Raw genomic sequence first — 17410 nt, 5'->3', positions numbered from 1 at the left:
CACCTTCAAAAGGATCACACCAAGGAAAGTGAGCATTAGAAATTTCAAAGGAAAATGAAGTGAAAAATTGAATGACTGTTGAATGGCATGAAATTTCCACAGGAACCAACTGTTGAGGGAAATATCTACTCTGGAACAATTTACCTCTGTGAAATCTTAGAATCCCAGCTAAGGACAAGTGGAAACAGTTTCCTCTGTCTCAGGAGTTTAACTTGTCACTGATCACAAACACTGTTTTCCCAGTGTCTGGTTCTGCAAATTAAACATCCTTTATTTTTCTTCTTAAACTGGAAAATGTCTGTCATTAAAGGGATGTGTGACAGTGAGGCACCAAGGCCTGCCCCCACTTCCAGGAGATGACAAAGTGACACCAAAACTTGGCTGCCCTCCCATTTTACCACCAAAGCTCACAGAGTTGGAAAAGCTTGAAGGTTTGGGATCTGCTTTGGTTTGGGACTTTTTCTGACATTCCCAATCCTCAGGAAGCTGCAGGAGGAGCACAACCATCCCAGGGCTCATTTCTGCCCCTCCACGAGGAACCCACTGAGCTGAAAGGCTGAGGGGAGTGTCCAGCCCAAAGGACAAACAGCTTCAAGCTGCTCTGGAAACTGCAAATAATGTGGGAACATGAATCCTTCAGAAAGAAGCACCCTGAAGAGAAGCACAGCACTGTCCTGCCTCTGGTCTCCTACCTCTTCATGTTCCCAGGGCAGTACTGGGAACAGTCAGAAACTGCTGTGGGGCTGCAGGGGAGCACCCCTATCCACAGGGAGAGATGTGGAATCATAAAACAGCCTCTCCTGGAGAGCTTGATCACTACAGGATTGCACATTAGTAAAAGTACACTCTATTTGCTTAATTATAAAACATGAAAGCAGCACGTTCAAGTAATTTATCAATAAATGTGACATGAATAAAAACTAAGATGAACTGTAAAAAAAAAAAAAGGAAGTAAAAGGGGGCTCTGAGCTGCCTCATGAGGTGTTGTTTTCCATAAAAAGATGAGCAGGAAGATTTCTCTTAACAAGCGGTTAACAGAAGAAAATTAGTTCAAGACTTCAGGGCAAGAACTTCCTTATTCCAGGTTTGTACAGTATGGAGTACAAGGAGATTTTTCTTCCTGCTGGTACCTGGTCCTACTGGCAGCTCATAACCCAGGTTTTACATTCATCAGCAGGAATTAATGAACCAAGTAAGAACAAGAGACAAGACAACCCAAGGAAAACTCCAAGCACTGGGGAGAAAAGACAGAGTGAGGGAAAGGGGGTTTGAAACACAGAGCTGAAGAACAACTTAGGAAGCAGTAAAAGCCTGAGAGCCTGGGGAGGTGGCAGACCCCAAAGGACACACGAGTGCACGAGGCCGACGGCTCCAGCTGCAGGAACAGGGAATTCTGGCTGGGCCAGCCCCAGGAGCTGTGCCACACTGAGCTCTGAGCACCAGCTCTGCTCCACAGGGCAAGAGCTCATTCAGCTGGCACCCAGTGCAAGCAGCTCAAGGAGAATGAAGGGGATTCCTGCAGGACAGAGGCTCAGGGAGGGCAGCACTCGGGGCTGGCTGTGCTCAGGGCTCCTCGGTGACAGGAAGGAGCAGGGGCCGTGCTGATTTCCCAAGCAGTGACAGCAGCCCTGTCATTTCACAAGCTGCAGAGCATCTCCTTAGTCATTAGTGACTGCAGAGAAGGAGTCACCACTCTCATCCTGCCACAGAAGAGTAACTGCCACACAAGTTCTTTCATCTTGACTTTTGCAATTCTATGAACTTGATTGCTTATTTTCTTAGTTTAACACAGTTAGCAAGATATTTTACATACATCTAACCCTGCTAACCTAGCTAAATGTAATCTGTTAAAGTTTCTTGACTCGTTTCCAGACACTCCTTCTTCATCCTACAGCTTCTCCATCTCCCCACAGCTCAGGGTGTTCTGTTCCCCCAGTTCAGAGAAGGTGACACCAACCTCAGCTTGGTTTTGGCACATACTCTGAGGTAGACACTGAAGGTGGACAGGGAGTCTTGGTTGGAAGGGACCTCAAAGCCCACCCAGTGCCACCCCTGCCATGGCAGGGACACCTCCCACTGTCCCAGGCTGCTCCAGCCTGGCCTTGGGCACTGCCAGGGATCCAGGGGCAGCCTCAGCTGCTCTGGGCACCTGTGCCAGGGCCTGTCCACCGTGCCAGGGAAGGATTCCTTCTGTATCTAATCTAAACTGAAGTTTAGGTATCTAGTCTCAAATGTAGTTGTTTCTGAGCCTCTGCTGAAGATAACTGTGACATTGTAGCGAGAGAAAGGAAACAGGGCTGCAGAACAAACCACAGGTGAGTAACAAACTGAAATTATGTGGCCAAGAACAATTACTGCCACAGAAAAGAAGCCTCAGTCACCAAAAACTCCAGACTATTCCTACATCCTCACAGAGGGGGACTCCAAACACGACACTGAACTCCTACTGCTCCCAGCCCAGCACACACATCACCGTGGCCTCTTGGGAGCTGCTCAAGCTCTCTCCATGTGCCCAAATCTGCTCATGGCAGAGGTGCTGCTTTCCTGGCTCAGCTCTCAAGACTCAACCCTCACTATTTCTGCCCTCAACACTGCACATTTCTGATGATCTGGAGCAAAGGGTAAGAGCAGTGATGATGACATAACCCCTAAACTGAGAGGATGAGCAGGAAGGGACGGAGGCATCAGAGCAGTCATGAGCACCTTTGGCCCCTGTCCCAAGCACTGGAAATGCACTGAGGGACACGATGACAGCAGCTCCACCATCACCTGGTGACAGAGTCCCTGCTGCCAGGCAGAAGGTGCCAAGGGCTGCAGTCTCAGTCAGGAAGGTCACTGTGTATGCCCTTAGTCACATCCGACAGGGAGCACCCACGCTGGAAACCACCGGGGCAGCACCCGCCCGCCAGCAGCCACAGGAGCAAGCGGTGACAAATGCCAGCCTGTCACGGGCCAGCTGCAACCTCAGGACACATTTCTGCTGCAGCTCTTCATCCACCAGGCCCCCAGGAAGCAAACCCCACGGTTTGTGCAGACAGAAATGCGGCATCTTCTTATTAAGAACTGGGTTGTAACTGTGCAAAAGCATCTGCACATTCCAGCTTCCCAAAAAACCATCCTAGAAATCCAAGCCATATTTCACTGGGTTTTATCGTGGTTTATCAAGTCCAGGTCACTAGAACTGGCAAGAATGCTAAACACATAAATATGAGTTATTTTTCTGGGTTGCTGTGTGGCTTCTCACACAAAAACTGACCCAGGGGCTCAGTCTCACTCACTCAATGTCTGAGACAAGGAGAAAAGCCATGAAACAAGAACTGCAGAGATGTTTACAGGAAATATCAGGGACCTGAGACAGCTTTTGAGACCAGAGTTGAAATCCACTCTTTTCCTTCATTGCTGTTAAACTGTACTGGAGTCCTGGGGCACTTTTGGGTGCCACAATATAAAAAAGATTTTAAAAAGACAGCATCCAAAGAAGGGACACGGGGATGGGGAAGGATGTGGAAGGACCACGAAGGAGCTGCTGAGGGCACTGGGACTGTTCTGCTGGAGAAGAGGAGCCTGAGGTCAGAGCTCATTGGGGGCTACAGCTCCAATCTCTGCTCCTGGGACAGGAGCCAGGGAAGGGCTGGGGCTGGGCCAGGGCAGGGTCAGGGGGGATTTTAGGGAAAAGTTCTTCCCCAGAGGGTGCTGGGCACTGCCCAGGCTCCCCAGGGAATGGGACACTGCTCCCAGGGATGCCCAGGGTGGGATTTTGGGGCTGGGCAGGGCCAGGAGCTGGGCTGGGTGATCCTGTGGGTCCCTCCCAGCTCAGGATATTCCAGGGTTGTCTCACTCCTGAACAAAGGAGATTCTGCTCTCACACAGAGCTGCAAACACCCTGTGCAGGAGGCAGCAAATGCCAAAAATCAACTTTGACACATTAATAAAGCCAAGATATTAATACTGCCAAAAGATAAATTTTCCCTTTTTCTCCTGACCAACGAGAGCCGCCCCAGTCCCAGTCCAACCACTGAGTAACTCCAGTGTGACACTGGGACTGTCCCACACCTCCAGGCTGGCAGTTTAATCACGTTTTCCTCATTAGAGGAGCCATGAAAGGACCAATCAGGTGCACAACCACTCCTGCAAAGCACTTCACCAGACCCTGTTTTGCAATAACCCCCCAGGCTGCAAATCCCCATCTGCCAGGGACCTGAGAGAAGAATTCAGTAGTTTTAAAGGAATGCCAGGAACTAGAAACACACCTGAGAGATCAGCAGCTGGAAGGGAGCCCAGGTGACAAACAAACACACAGGGCTGAGCAGAACCAGCTCAGGGACACCGAGGAAGGGCCTGATCAGTCCCACAGGGGCCTGACTGCAAACAGGGGGATGTTTAAAACCACCAGTATTGGTGAGGAAATGATCAAACAAGGCTGTGATGGGGTGAGCGATGAGCTGGGGGCACAGCAGGCCCCACACCTGCCCCTTGTCGGGCTCCTTTTGCATCGTGCAGCGCCTGCCCGGGCTGTGAGCAGGGTTTGGGCACAAGCACTCAGCTCTGCCCCAGCATGCAGTGAAACACTTGCTGGTGTCCAGAACAGAGCCACAGACACAGCGCTGAACGCACCGGTACCGGGCCACAACCTCAACACCTGCTCGCTTTGTTCTGTTCATCAGAAAAGGGAAAAAAGGGGAAAAGCCAGCGCAGAGTGCAGGACTGCTGAGCGAGGGCTCCTTTACCAAGTCCGGTGGAACCCCACCGGGAGGAGGCTTTACATAACAGCCCCCCCGGCTCCGGGCCGTGTCCGAGCCCCGGCCCTGCCTGCCCTGCCCGGGGCCGGTTCCACCAGCGGGCCCCGCCCGCGCCCCCGAGCCCCGTCCCGGAGCGGCTCCGGCCCTGAACCCGTGCGGAGAGCAAGGGGGAAGGAACAAAGCCCTGACGTCAATTACCGGAACAGGATTAAATCCATCACCGGGGCGGGCAGCGCAGCGGCCCCGCCGGCACCGAGCCCAGCCCGGGTCCGGTGCCGGGAATGCCCCGGCCGTGCCCCCGGGAGGGACCCCCGCCCTCCGCTCGGTGTCACCGCGGGGCGCGACCGGCCAAACCCGCGCTCCCCGGCGAGAGATGCGCGCGTAGCGGTCGATCCCGCCCTGGGGCCCGGCGGTTCCGCCGCGGGGGCGGCCGGGGTGTCCCGGAGTGCCCGGGCCGGGGCGGCGCGGCCCCGGCGCTGCCCGGCTGCCGGCGGGAGGCCCGGCCCGGCCGCGCTCACCTGCGCTGGCCGCTCCGCTAGGCCCGGACCATCTCCTGGCTGCCGCCACCGGCGAACGATAAGGCCCGAGGAGCCGCCGGCGAGTCACGGAGCGCCGGGGGGCGCGGGGCGGGCCCGGCGGGGGGGCGGCTCACAAGCGGGCGGCCGCTCCGTAGGGGTCCCGGCGGTCCATGGCGGGCCGGCGCCGGGCTGGCGGCTCGCAGGGCGCGGGCAGGGCCGCGGCTCGGCCGGGGCTGCGCTGGGCCCGGTCCCGGTGCCGATCCCGATCCCGGCCCGGTCCCGCCTGGCGCTTCCCGGCGGCCCCCGCGCGCCGCCGCCGCCCCGATCACGTGACGCACGGAGAAACCACGTGACCCCGGCGGAGCGCGCGCGTAGGGGGCGTGGCAAGGCCCCGGCCCCGCCTCCCCGCTCGGCGGCGGGAGAGTCACGTGGGGCAGAGCGCGGGGAGCGCCCCCGCGGCCGTGGCGCCCCCTGGCGGCGGCGAGCGGGAACCGGGAGCAGCCCCGGACCGGCCTGGGACCAGCCCGGGGTCAGGGGGGATGCGGGGCAGGAATTGCTGGCTGGCAGGGTGGGCAGGCCCTGGCACAGGGTGCCCAGAGCAGGGATCCCCCTGCATCCCTGGCAGCGCCCAAGGCCAGGCTGGACACTGGGGCTGGGAGCGCCTGGGACAGTGTCCCTGCCATGGCAGGGCTGGCACTGGGTGGTGGCACTTTGAGGTCCCTCCAACCCAAACCATGCTGGGACTCTGGGATGCTCTGTGGTGCCAAGGTGTGCAGCACACACGGCTGGTGAACAAGGGAGGCTGCGAGGCCCAGCTCAGGCAGGAGCCATTGTCCCAGGGGCTGGTAAAGGCCCAGCTCAGGCAGGAGCCATTGTCCCAGGGGCTGGTAAAGGCCCAGCTCACACAAACAGAATTGCACAAGGCAAATCCCTTCGCTGGAGAAGCTCCGTCTGTTAAAGACTCCTCCCTAAGAAAATAAACCAGTGCACTACCCCACAGGGACTGTGCAGTGCACTGGTACCAAAGGCTGTTTCTGGCTGGGTTAGTAAGCCCTGCCTCAGAAATGGGGCTGTCTCCCCTGCTCCTGCTCCCCTCTGTTTCTCTTTGAGAGGTGAGGGCTCTTCCCGACGCTGTTTTCCTGCCAGGCTGCATCAGCTGCTCCCCTGCAATGAGCAGTGGCAGCTTTGCTCAGCATAGGAGGGATTGAACAGGGCAGGCCCTGGAAGCACTCCCGGCTCACGGGGCTTTTATAAAACTCCTCATCTGCCCGCAGAGCAAAGTGAGGCACTGGCAGATGTAGGAGGGCAAGGCTCTGGCCAGGCTGGGGGGTTACTCTGTAAAATAACAACACCTAGAGACAAAGTAACCAGAAAAGGCAAGAAGGAAAAATAAAAACTAATATAAACATTGTATTTGAAACTAAACTTTTTTTTTTTTTTTTTTTTTTTTTAAATCTTGATACAGAAGGACTTCTGGCTGGAGAACCTCCTGGTCAGCAATCCTGCCCCTCTGTGAGGGAATGCCAGGGAAACTCCAGCTGAAACCTGCACATAAACACCACAAATATTTTAGATATTTGCAGTAAGCCTCACCTTAGCACCTAGTGTTTAATAATTGATTCACTTTCCCACGAAATGGCACACTCACTGCACAAGACTTGAACACCTTTCTGGTAGTTTTATTTACAGCCTGCAGCGTGTTCTGTAAAACACAGGAGTGTCACAGACAGACACACAACATGGGGATTTTCAAACATTTAAATAAGTACAGTTTATTCCAAATTCTACACACTACTCTTTCCATAAAAATATAAAAAATAGTTTAGTTACTGTATTTAACCTAAACCAAGATACTTGAGAATTCTTCCACAAGTGATGCCCCCTCACCAAAAGGGCACTCCAACAATAAGAAATTCAGGAGACTGCATCACCAAATAAAATACTACAGCAATTGCTTCAATCCACCAGAAAACCAAACAATTCCCACTGTGCATCCAGCAATCCCTGTTCTGCAGCATGTTTGGATCTGCTTTTGTTGGGTTTCTGGGGTTTGCACTCACTTGCTCCTGCAGGGCCAGTCCCACATTTAAAGCATGGCTGGATTCCTGCAGAACCTCTCAGCACAGCCTGGCAATCCTGCATCTCACACATTCTGGGGAAACACATCCAGTGGGGAACAATTCCCTTTGAGACCTTTACTTCAGGGAGTCTCTTTTTTATGGAGCATCCAGGGAGGACAGTGCCCAGTTCTGTTTGTCATTATTTCTCTGGTTTTGCTGCCCATATTACAGATGGGGATATTCTGATGCAGTTCTGCAGGACACCCACTCCAGCCCTTTTCTCTGGGGTACACCAAATTTACAAAAAAAAAAGGCACAAAGATGAAACTCCTAAAGTAGCAGCAGCCCCAATTCACTGAGCTGCTGCTCTCCAACACCAACCCCGTGTCTTACAAACACCTCCAACACAGCAGCCAAGGACACAGGGAAGGGCCCAGGGCCTGTGGGCAGGACAAGCACAACACTGAGCAGGGACAAATCAACACAGCTCAGCTGGGTGCTGCAGTTAAGACTGGACCTGGAAGCATCAGGAAAAGCCACTGGAACACAAGCTCAGCAGCACAGAGCCTGTCACCAGCGAGATGGGAGGCTCTGTGTGGGACACGCTGTGCATTCAGGTTCAACAATGCCACAGCTCCACAGCAGCACTGAAAAACTTCTGCTTTTAACAGTTTAGAGGATTTTTCTCAATGGAAGTGAAGCTGTCATTAACAGAGGAACAGCACATGATGCACAGCATAATCTGCAACAACAAAAAAAAAGCTTTTGCTTTCCAGCATGTAAACGTCCAGGTTCAGCTGCTACTGGACTTTAGCTCTTATAAACAAATCTGATGATAGAATTTTTTTTTTTTTGGGAGCTAAAAAAGTAAAATCTTCCATAAAAGGATAAACCACAAAAATACTCTCTCAGTAAGTCTCACGTGCCATTTAATACCTTCCATGTCCTATGAACAACTAGGCAGAACACTTAGAAATGGAGCAGTAGAAATGTTGACCATTGAGTGTTTGGCAGCCGTGTGCTCCAGCCCTGGGGGGGCAGTGTCACTCACTCCACACCAGTCCTGCTCCTCCCCAGCTATTTCTTCTTCTTCTTCTTTGGGGGCTCATCCTCGGAGCTGCTGTCTGTGCTGCTGCTGCTGCTGCTGCTGGAGGAGCTGGAATCCGACTCGAAGTCGGAGGAGGAGGAAGAGCTGCTGGAGGAGGGGGAGGAGGAGGAGGAGGAGTTGCTGTCCTCACTGTCACTGTCCGAGGAGGAGGAGGAGGAGGAGGAAGAGGAGTCCTCGCTGTCGGAGGAGGAGTCGCTGGCTGAGCTGTCACTGCTGCTGCTGCTGGAACTGGTCACACTCTTGGACCTGAGGGAGAGCAGAGAGCTGAGCACAGCCCTGCCAGAGCCCGTCACACACAGAGCGTTCCCTCTGCTCTGTTGCAATAATCTAAAGATCAATTACTTGCCTTGAAATTTTCCACACCTCCCCATCGAAATTTCCAGGCCTCACCACCTCAGATGAATCCCTGTGCCCTCCCCTCCCTTCTCCACTCCTGGCCGAGTGGATTTGGGCCATTTGAGCAATGGCAGGGTGGCCCCAGGGCATGGCATAACCCAGCAGGACAGCAGAGAGGGGCAGGCAGGGAAAGCTGGCCAGGATCTGGCTCCTAGCCCTGAGCAGGGGCTTTGCTGGCCTGACTGCCCTGAACTGGCCTAGCCCTGGGGAAAATGAGCCAGGCTCAGTCCCTGCCTCACCACTGCAACAGGGAAATTCTGCCACTGCAAGGGCCAGGGGAGGTTTCAGCAGAGATTTCACCAAGGTCAAAGCTGTTCCCAGCAAAAACTTCTTAGATTACTCCTGGCAAAAGAGCCCAAAGTACTTGCCACGACAGGATGCTTGTGTTTTCCAGGTGGAGGAGAAGGGTGGAAACAATCCAAGGTTAAGACAGAATGATGAACACAGCAAAGAGGATTTCTGTATGCTCTGCATTTTTTTTCATGCTCAGCCCTTCCTGGGGCCATTGTTCTCAAGACCAACATCTCTGATTTAGGAGGGTGATAGGAATTCCAAGAAAGTACAATTCAATTCTCCCAGAGATCTTACCCTGAAGACACTGATTCACCTCCCTTCCCACCAAAGTCAATCAAAGAGCATCCAAAAATGTAAATTATGATAACGCAGAATCTTGTTTCCATTAGAAAATTAATGCAGTATTTTTTATCAGAGGGTTTGGTTCAATGTAACAGCTCAGGAAGTGCCTGTGTTAAGGTTACTGAAGAGTGTGAGGGTTTTTCATCATATCAGCCCTGTCAGCTGACAAACGTGGGTGTGGATTAAGCCACAAAGCACTGAAGTTTTTGTAACACATCTGTGATCTGCTGTCTGTGTGCAGACACAACGACTGTTCATTACTGATAAACCCATGAGGGCTGCTTCAACACTGCCTTTTCTGGGGAAAAATACAGCACAACACCTCTGCAAAAGCACAGAATTTTTAAAGTAGGTACAGAACCAGAGATGAATTCTTCATCATCCTCAGGACAAGTTTCCAAGAGTTCACCTCTGGTTCTGTGTCCCTGTGTGGGCCAAGTGCTGTTGGAGCCCAGGCTGTCCCCCCAGGCTGTCCCTGCTCTGCTCTGACACCCCAGGGCTTTCCAGTGCCACTGACACCCAAAAGTCACAACTGTGGGCACAGCCACAGCTGGGGCCTGAGGAGAGGAGGGAATGAGCAGGGAATGAGCAGGGAATGAGCAGGGAATGAGCAGGGAATGAGCAGGGAATGAGCAGGGAATGATCACACAATCCTGCCCTTCAGCCAGGCAGATTCACCTGTGCCCAGTATCAGGTGGGCTCTCCGTGGATAACTCAGCATTCTGGCTGGGACACTGAGGCCCTGGAAGGAGCACCTGGAAGGTGGCTCTGTCACCTGAGGTCACAGGGCTCTGCAGCAGCTGCTCTGCCTCAGCCTGTTTTTCTGGTTAGGCCTGAGCTCCCCTATTAGTGTTTATATCAAAACAAACACACTCTGTGGAAAAGGTTTGTCCTCCTCCTGCCAGAAACCAAACTTTTACAGCTTTATTTTAAATCTGGAGCTTATAAATATGCTGGATTCTCCACATTGAACTCTTCCCATGTTATAATAAAAATCTAAATAGCAAATTGACTGGAAAGGAATTTATATTGGTGGATTATTCTGGGCTTGCATAGGAGCAGGAGAATCATTCAAATTTACAAGAGTTTTAAAATTTCAAGGAAAAAGTGCCCAAACCATGCCCTTCCCCATGAACCCTTTTGCTCTGTCCATTTTTGCACTGCTTTGGAGCTCAAATACTCTGTAAATAATTATGCCAGCACAGGCTGCAGTATCTGAGGGACTGAGGTAGGAAGAGGCCTGAGCTGCCCAGCTCAAAACCAGTAAATTCTTCATGATCTCACCAGTCCTGAGTAACTCCAGCAATAAATTGGCACTTCTGGGAAAGCAGCCTTTGCTAGAACACCCTGAGACAGCCCATTCCAATAAACCACATTCCACAGGACAGCCTGGAATGAAGAACACTTTAAAGATCTGCTCTGCCTTATTTACTGCCTGCCACACACAGCAAAGGCCTGGCCTTCAAACACCTCCTGAGAACTGGGTTAGATCAGACTGGGACACAGGAGTGACACTGAAGGGGAAGAGATGCTGGGCTGTTGCTGCCCAGACATTCCCTGGTGTAAAACCCCCAGCACCATTCCAGCAGTGCTACAGCCACAGCTCTGGCTGCTCCTCCTCTCCATTTGCTAGGAAAGCAAATTCCCAAGTAAACATTAATGCAAGGTAAAGTACAAACAATGTCAAAAGAGCTCCTGGCTCCAACCAGGACGTGGAGAGGACCAGGGCCATTTCCTGGATTTTGCTTTAGTTTGGGATCAAGGGGGGTTTGTTTGGTTTTGGGGTTGGGCTTTTTAAGATGTTTTATTTCATCCATTAGACAAAGCTTGAGAGAGAGAGAACTGGCAGGAGAAGGGAATGAAAAGAGCAGAAGCAATGAGAGACCAGAACCCCCGTGCCAGTCTTGTTTCAGAGACTCCTGATGGACTCTGAGGCAGAAATGGGAAGACTTTTACTCCTCCAGCAAGATCATGCAGGGGGAGGAAAACCAGCAGGGAGAAAAACAGAGAATAAAATATTGAGAGATTTTGGACAGGGAGGAGTAGAAACTGTCCAGATGCCTGTCAGACAAAAGCTGTAACAGACTCAAAGCAGTACAACCAAAACTTATTTACAAAGGTCCTTTTGCCACCCCTCTCCCAAAGTCCTGCTGGAACAGCCAGTGCAGGACCAGTCCCACCAGTGCAGGACCATCCCACCAGTGCAGGCACCAGTCCCCACATACCTTTTTTTCTTGGTCTTCTTTTCTGCAGCACTTTCTCCAGCGCTAATTAAGGGGGAAAAAATAATGGCTTTGATTAATGCAATAGGAAAATTAAATAAATAGCAGCACACTGAGGCTGAGTTTAATATTCAAAGGGCACTGGGCAGCTCAGTCCTGAGCAAAACCCACCTATGAGTCGTGGGAGCAAAACACAGCAATTCACCCCTGATTTTCTGTGCTATTTATGCTCTGCTCTCCCCTTTGTATCATTTTGTAGGGACAGCAGCAGCTGGGATGTGACAGGCACAGGAGGAAAGGATACAAAGAAGTTGTGTGTAACTATATGTAGCAATAAGTGAACTGATTGAAATCAAGGGTAAAAGCTTCACTGAGCCTGTACCTTTCACATTTCTTTCAAGAGCAGAAAGAAACAGAAAAGTCCATTTATATTGATGCTTTCCAGCTGTGTGTCTGTCACGTTCCCAAGTGCTCATCCCCTCACACAGTTTTAGTGGTGCTGCCGCCAGCAAAATGAGATTTCTCCAATTTTTTTATTTTCACACACAAGGTATGAAAACTTTATCAGCACACAAGAGTTCTCCAGACTCCCCACGCTCTCCTGGGCAAGGGGAAGATTCTCTGATATTCAGATTCCAACCCCTCCTGTCCATATCTACATTCCTAAGGCCTCAGCCCCTCTGCAGGCAGGAGTCACTGTAAGAACAGAATTGAACCCCACAGCACCTTTGGGGAGACAGGACCTAGCTCAGGGAGTGCCTCCCTCTCGTGTGTGAGGTGAGGGTTACTCAAGAGTTACTCCAGGAGCTCCTGCTGTGCTCTGGCCACTCCCTCCCCAAACTGAGCCCTAAGCCCAGGGCTGGCTCAGAGCTCCAGCAGCCCCAGCAATGAGCCCTGCCCCAGCTCCCTGCCCTGCTCCAGGCTGGCAGCCACGGGGGGGGCACTGGCACTGACACCTCCAGACCCAACACCAGGCAAGCACAGGGAGCCTGGAACAACTGGGAGAGGAGTTCATGCTGGAAAAGCCTGCATGAGGCTGTCAGAGGTAAATATTGACCTTCCTAGGCTGGCTTTGCCTTCTGGTTAATGATTCCTGAGTGGCTCTTTAAAGGTGGTGACACAGGCTGGCCAAAGCAGACCTGTGGGAGAGCCAACTTCTCCAAAGCAAGGAGAACTTCCCAAAGCAAGTGCCACAAAAGCACAAGTGTGACCCAGAAGTTGTTTCTCCATGAAGAAAAAGGCTTCATCCTTGGGAGTGCAGCCCTGGCAGCTGAGGAACAGGATCCTCCTGGCACAGCTGAGGAGCTCGTGATGCCACCAGCCCTGGGAATGCTGGGCCAGGTTTAACTGCAGATTAAGCACTGCTCCCACCTGAGGATTCCTCAGGCTTCCTTTCAGCAGAGGATTTTTCCCAGCACCTGCCCCTCACTGGAAGAGCCCCAAAGCTCCTTCTGTGCCAGCCTGGCCAGTGCTGTAACTCCCACACAAAGTGATCCCACACTCAGGTTCAAGCCCAAGGACAGGACAAGGAACTGGACCCTGAATTCACCATCCTCCAGGGGTAACCTGCAGAATCCACCAGAACAGGGGCAGAAAAGCAGCAAGGAAATAATCTGAGCTTTAAACTCAAACTTAGCTTAAAAATCTTGAGTCTCTGAAGAGACTCTGCCTCCAAAGGGAGCCAAGTGTCAGAGTCCAAGCACTGCTGATCTATCTACAACACTGGGTGACTTTAATTACTCCACAATAACCCACTGGATGAGAATTCATTTCAAAATCAATCACTCTACATCACTCTCCTCCCCACTGCAGGCAGGGATGGAGCCTGTGCCTCAGAAGTGCTGCTGGGCTGGAGCAGTGAGGAGCCCAGGGCCCCTGCCTGCCTGAGCTGCCAGCCCTCCCTGAGCCAGCAGCAGGGACAAAGCTGGGAATGCTGTCCCCAGCTCCCATCCCAGCAGGGGCAGTGCCTGAGGACACCTGGCCAAAGCCCCAGGAACTGCAGGTGCAAGCAGTGCCCCTGGGAGTGACCCTGTCTGTGCCTCTGCAGCTCCCAAAACCAAACTGCAGGGGCAGAAGGACCCTGGCACATGGAATTGCATGGAAAACTGGGGTGCTGCATTACTCCAGCTTGTCAAAACAATTATTAACCTGGGGAGAAACACTGAAATGTACTCCCAGGGCAAAGGGGAAAGGAAATCAGGTGCCACAGGCAGAGCTTTGTTTAAGTTTCTCTGCTCCTTCCACTTTTGGGCTGTCACCAGAGGAAATAATTGTGCAATTCAGTGAGCTGTTTTCACTTCAGGCTTGGTTAGAGCTGATAACCCAACTCTCCCTCTCCTGTCTGCAGTTCCAGGTTGAACTACAGCTCTGAGCAGCAGATCTGGACACAGGGCAAGAATTGCTGCTTTGCCAGAAATAAACCTACAGCTTTCACTGCCTGGACAGCTCAGAAACATGAAATCAAACAATCAAGGAATTCAGGAAACTGCTCCACTACCCCAAGTGATTTAACTTTGGCTCAGTACATGGCTTTTGTTTCAGATAGGCCAAAACAGTTTTAAATTTTTAAATGTATTTCAGATGAGCAGGTGCTGATGAAATTAAAATGTTGATTTCAATTCTCTGGGACCCCAGTACACATAATTCACCTAACACACAAATCAGCTCCAACATTAAATCAAGCACACATTCCACAGTCTGGAGGAAAAGATCACAGAAAATGGTCTGGGACAACATCTTTTATTTCAATCACAAACCAGACATTTCACCTTGCTAGTCATACCTCTGTTGCAGCAGGAGTTGCTTTTCTTTCTCCTTAAGGATTTTGGCCAGCTGAGCTGTCCTTGAAGGCCTGTGCAGGTATTTTCTCTTCCCTTTACATTCATATGTCCAGTGGCCAAACTCTAAACACTTCTGACACCTCACATGCTGCTTGTTGGCCTCCCTAGAAAAATGCAGAATTGCTTAAGTAACTCATTCCAGGTCTGCTCTACCCAGTGGAAAAATATTTAGTTTTTTATCATGCAGCTTTAATCAAGCTATGGTTAAACCAGATGTTCACAGGTGCTTCAGGTTTTCTTTAGAATCAGGACATGGGCAGTAACACCAAGTAGACACAGAATTCAGGCAGACAGATGTTCATTCATTAAAACACTTGCACATGGGAACAATCACACTGCTCACTTTGCTGCAGAGAAATCACTGAAATTCTGGTTTAGAACAAAGAGCAGCAGCTTCACTTCCAGTTCCTGAAATGTAACACCCAAGTCCCAAAGTGCCCAACTCTCACCCAGAGCCCAGGACTCTCTGAGAGGCTCCCAGGAAATCCAAATAAGCTCCACCAGGAGCCTGGCACAAGGTTTGTCTTTGGGACAATCAGATTCCTGCTCATTCCTGCTCCCAGGCTGCCTGTCCCCAAACACCTGCAGCAGCAGGGACATTGCACACTCTGTTCCAGGTCTCACTCTGCTAGAGTGAGATCAAGGAAGGGAAAACCCTCCTGTTTTCATTCTGGAGCTCTTAAGCTGCTTTTCTGAAGCTCTACAAAGCTGTTTTGCCTCCTGTCCCAGCTGCTCTCCTCCTTTACAAAGAAGGGAACTCACCCAGCCCAGGAGCTGCCCAAGGTCACAGCCAAAATTAGTCCTGAGCTCAGGGCTGTGCCACTTCAGCTCCCTGCCCCTGCTGTCCCTTCCTGCCACCTCAGTTTTTGTTCCAAGCACCAAAGCATAAACTTTTCAAGGCCAGCCCATCTAAACTCTCTGAAATGCAGCCTGGCTGATCTAGGAAGCTCCCAGCCTCATGTGTGAGGATGAAGTGAAGACCAGCAGGGAGCATTTCCCCTCTTCCAGCCAGGCTGGGAATTGCCTCTCCCTCAGCTTCAGCCACCACTCTCTGAGCCAGTTCCTGCAGGGAACCTTGTGCTGAACATTCATCCCTTTCTCAATGCAGAGCACTTGGCTTCATCCTCAGGCCTCAGTAACACTGAGTTAAAGCAGCACAAAAATCTGATTAAACTCCCACCTGCAGAGCACAATGAACCTGGCCTTGGGCAGGAGCCAGAATATCTGGGAATGAGCAGAAAACGCTTTGCCTTTGCCTCCTGGCGACAGCAGCTACAATCAGCAGAGTGATGGCTCCCCTTCCTCGTCCTCAACTCAAACCCAAACCCGTGTTTGTCAAACAAAAAGCTGAAAAACCAATGCCAGCACCCCACGGGAGTGGGACACACATTTGCTGCAGAAAAAAAGCAAAAGTGTGTTTTCCTCGTTCCAGGGCTCTGCAATCGGATCCCCTCGGTGCTGAGGGAATTCCTGGATTGCAACATCCCCGTCTGAGCAAGAGTCGCTCGCTTGGCTTTTCTCTGCCTTTCTGACAGCTCCGCAAACTCATCACAACACGAACCTGAAGGTTGCTGTTTCACGTTTGAACTGCAGGGTCTGCGATGAGGAGCAGGGAATGACCCCGGGAGCTCCTCCCGAGCCCCGGGAGCTCCTCCCGAGCCCCGCTCCCGTTCCCAACGCTCCCCACGGCAGCGCCCAAGGCCAACAACTCCCCCAGCCTCTACACCGCCGCTCTCGCGGGACGCCCTGAGCAGGAAGGACCCACCGCGACCCTCGAGTCCAAGCCCCGGCCGTGCACGGACACCCGAGGCCGCCACCGTTTCGCCCCAGCCGTGTTTTGGGGCGGTTTCCCCTCAGCCGAGCTGCGCCCCCTCCCGAGACACAGCGCAACGCCGCGGAGGCCGCAGAGCGTCGGGAAGACGCCGGGCGCCGCGGCCCCAGCAGTGTCCGCCGCTCCTCAGCCCGAGCCCGCCCCGCGCGGCCCCCCCGGTCCCACTCACGCCTGTCTGCGGGCAATCAGCCGGTGCATGGGCGTCGCCATCTTAACGGCCACGCCGGAAGTGAGGCTGCCGCGGGGAACGGCGGGACGAGTGCCGGCCGCGGGGCATGCCGGGACATGCGGCCCTGTGGGCCGGGTGCGGCCGCCATAGAGAGAGTCCTCCGGGGTCAGAGCGAATGAGACCTCCAGGGTCATAGAGAGCGAGACCTCCTGGACCATAGAGAATGAGTCCTCCGGCGGCCAGAGCGGCAGCGCCCGCCGGCCTGCACTCTCTATCGCCCCTGCCGCTCCCGCCGTGTCATTGCAGCGCCCGGGCCCGGTCGCTTTTCGTGTCCCTGTCTCTGTTAAATGTAAATATTTATAAACATATTAAATATAAATAATATCTTTATAATTATATTAAATATATTAAATATAAATATTTATAAGTATATTAAATATAAATAATATTTATTTCCCTGCAAATTCCCGACTAAGGGAGCTGGTGGAAATGGCTCCTGGGTAACGCTCATAGCACAGGGAGGTGGGATTTTGGAGAGCTGAGTTATCTGTGCTGTGATTTATGTCAGAGCTTGGGGCAGGCAGCCTGCAGATCCCTCGGCGGAGGGGATCACAAAGCCCTCTCCTATTTGAATATCCCAGAATAGCCCGGTGAGCCTTAGGTGGGGTGACGTTGAGGGCTATTTGCAGCAGCCCCAGGAAGAGCCTGTGACAGACAGCAGCCAGGGGTTATTTTCAGGCCACATTCGTGGTCATGTTTGGCTGGCATTAATGAATTCCGAGACTGAACTGGAATTGCAATCAACTGTAAACTGAGGCTGGGGCTGCTGGGAGGACACTGGGACACACCGTGCTGGCAGATTCCAGAGAAATCATAAATCTGCTTCTTCTG

At 52.3% G+C, this 17410-nt stretch overlaps 2 protein-coding genes across 2 annotated transcripts in view; both read right to left on the bottom strand.

Moving 5' to 3' along the window:
* AFF4 (ALF transcription elongation factor 4) overlaps nt 1-5585 on the bottom strand; it is a 47773-nt gene extending 42188 nt beyond the window's left edge. Inside the window, exon 1 of the mRNA XM_077186635.1 lies at nt 5258-5585. The gene's annotated coding sequence lies outside the window, so the exon portion shown is untranslated. The remainder of the gene's footprint in view (nt 1-5257) is intronic.
* Nucleotides 5586-6915: 1330 nt separating this feature from the next.
* On the bottom strand, nt 6916-16684 carry ZCCHC10 (zinc finger CCHC-type containing 10). The gene is made up of 4 exons (XM_054642760.2): nt 16520-16684; nt 14462-14623; nt 11683-11724; nt 6916-8671 (listed from the first exon to the last, which is right to left on the bottom strand). The coding sequence occupies exons 1-4, from the start codon at nt 16558-16560 to the stop codon at nt 8395-8397; spliced, it is 522 nt and encodes a 173-aa protein (XP_054498735.2). The 5' UTR covers nt 16561-16684; the 3' UTR covers nt 6916-8394.
* Nucleotides 16685-17410: the final 726 nt, after the last annotated feature.

The sequence above is a fragment of the Agelaius phoeniceus genome, chromosome 15, assembly GCF_051311805.1.
Source record: "Agelaius phoeniceus isolate bAgePho1 chromosome 15, bAgePho1.hap1, whole genome shotgun sequence".
In the NCBI taxonomy this organism is placed as follows: domain Eukaryota; kingdom Metazoa; phylum Chordata; class Aves; order Passeriformes; family Icteridae; genus Agelaius; species Agelaius phoeniceus.
Note: the sequence above shows the minus strand (reverse complement) of the source record. Positions and strands in the feature narration are given on the sequence as shown.

Coding starts and splice junctions, on each gene's coding strand:
- ZCCHC10 (XM_054642760.2), bottom strand. CDS start 16,560: ATGGCGACGCCCATGCACCGGCTGATTGCCCGCAGACAGGC. Junction 14,624..16,519: donor CTGATTGCCCGCAGACAGGC/GTGAGTGGGACC, acceptor GCATTTTTCTAG/GGAGGCCAACAAGCAGCATG. Junction 8,672..11,682: donor AAGAAGACCAAGAAAAAAAG/GTATGTGGGGAC, acceptor GCTCTCCCTCAG/GTCCAAGAGTGTGACCAGTT.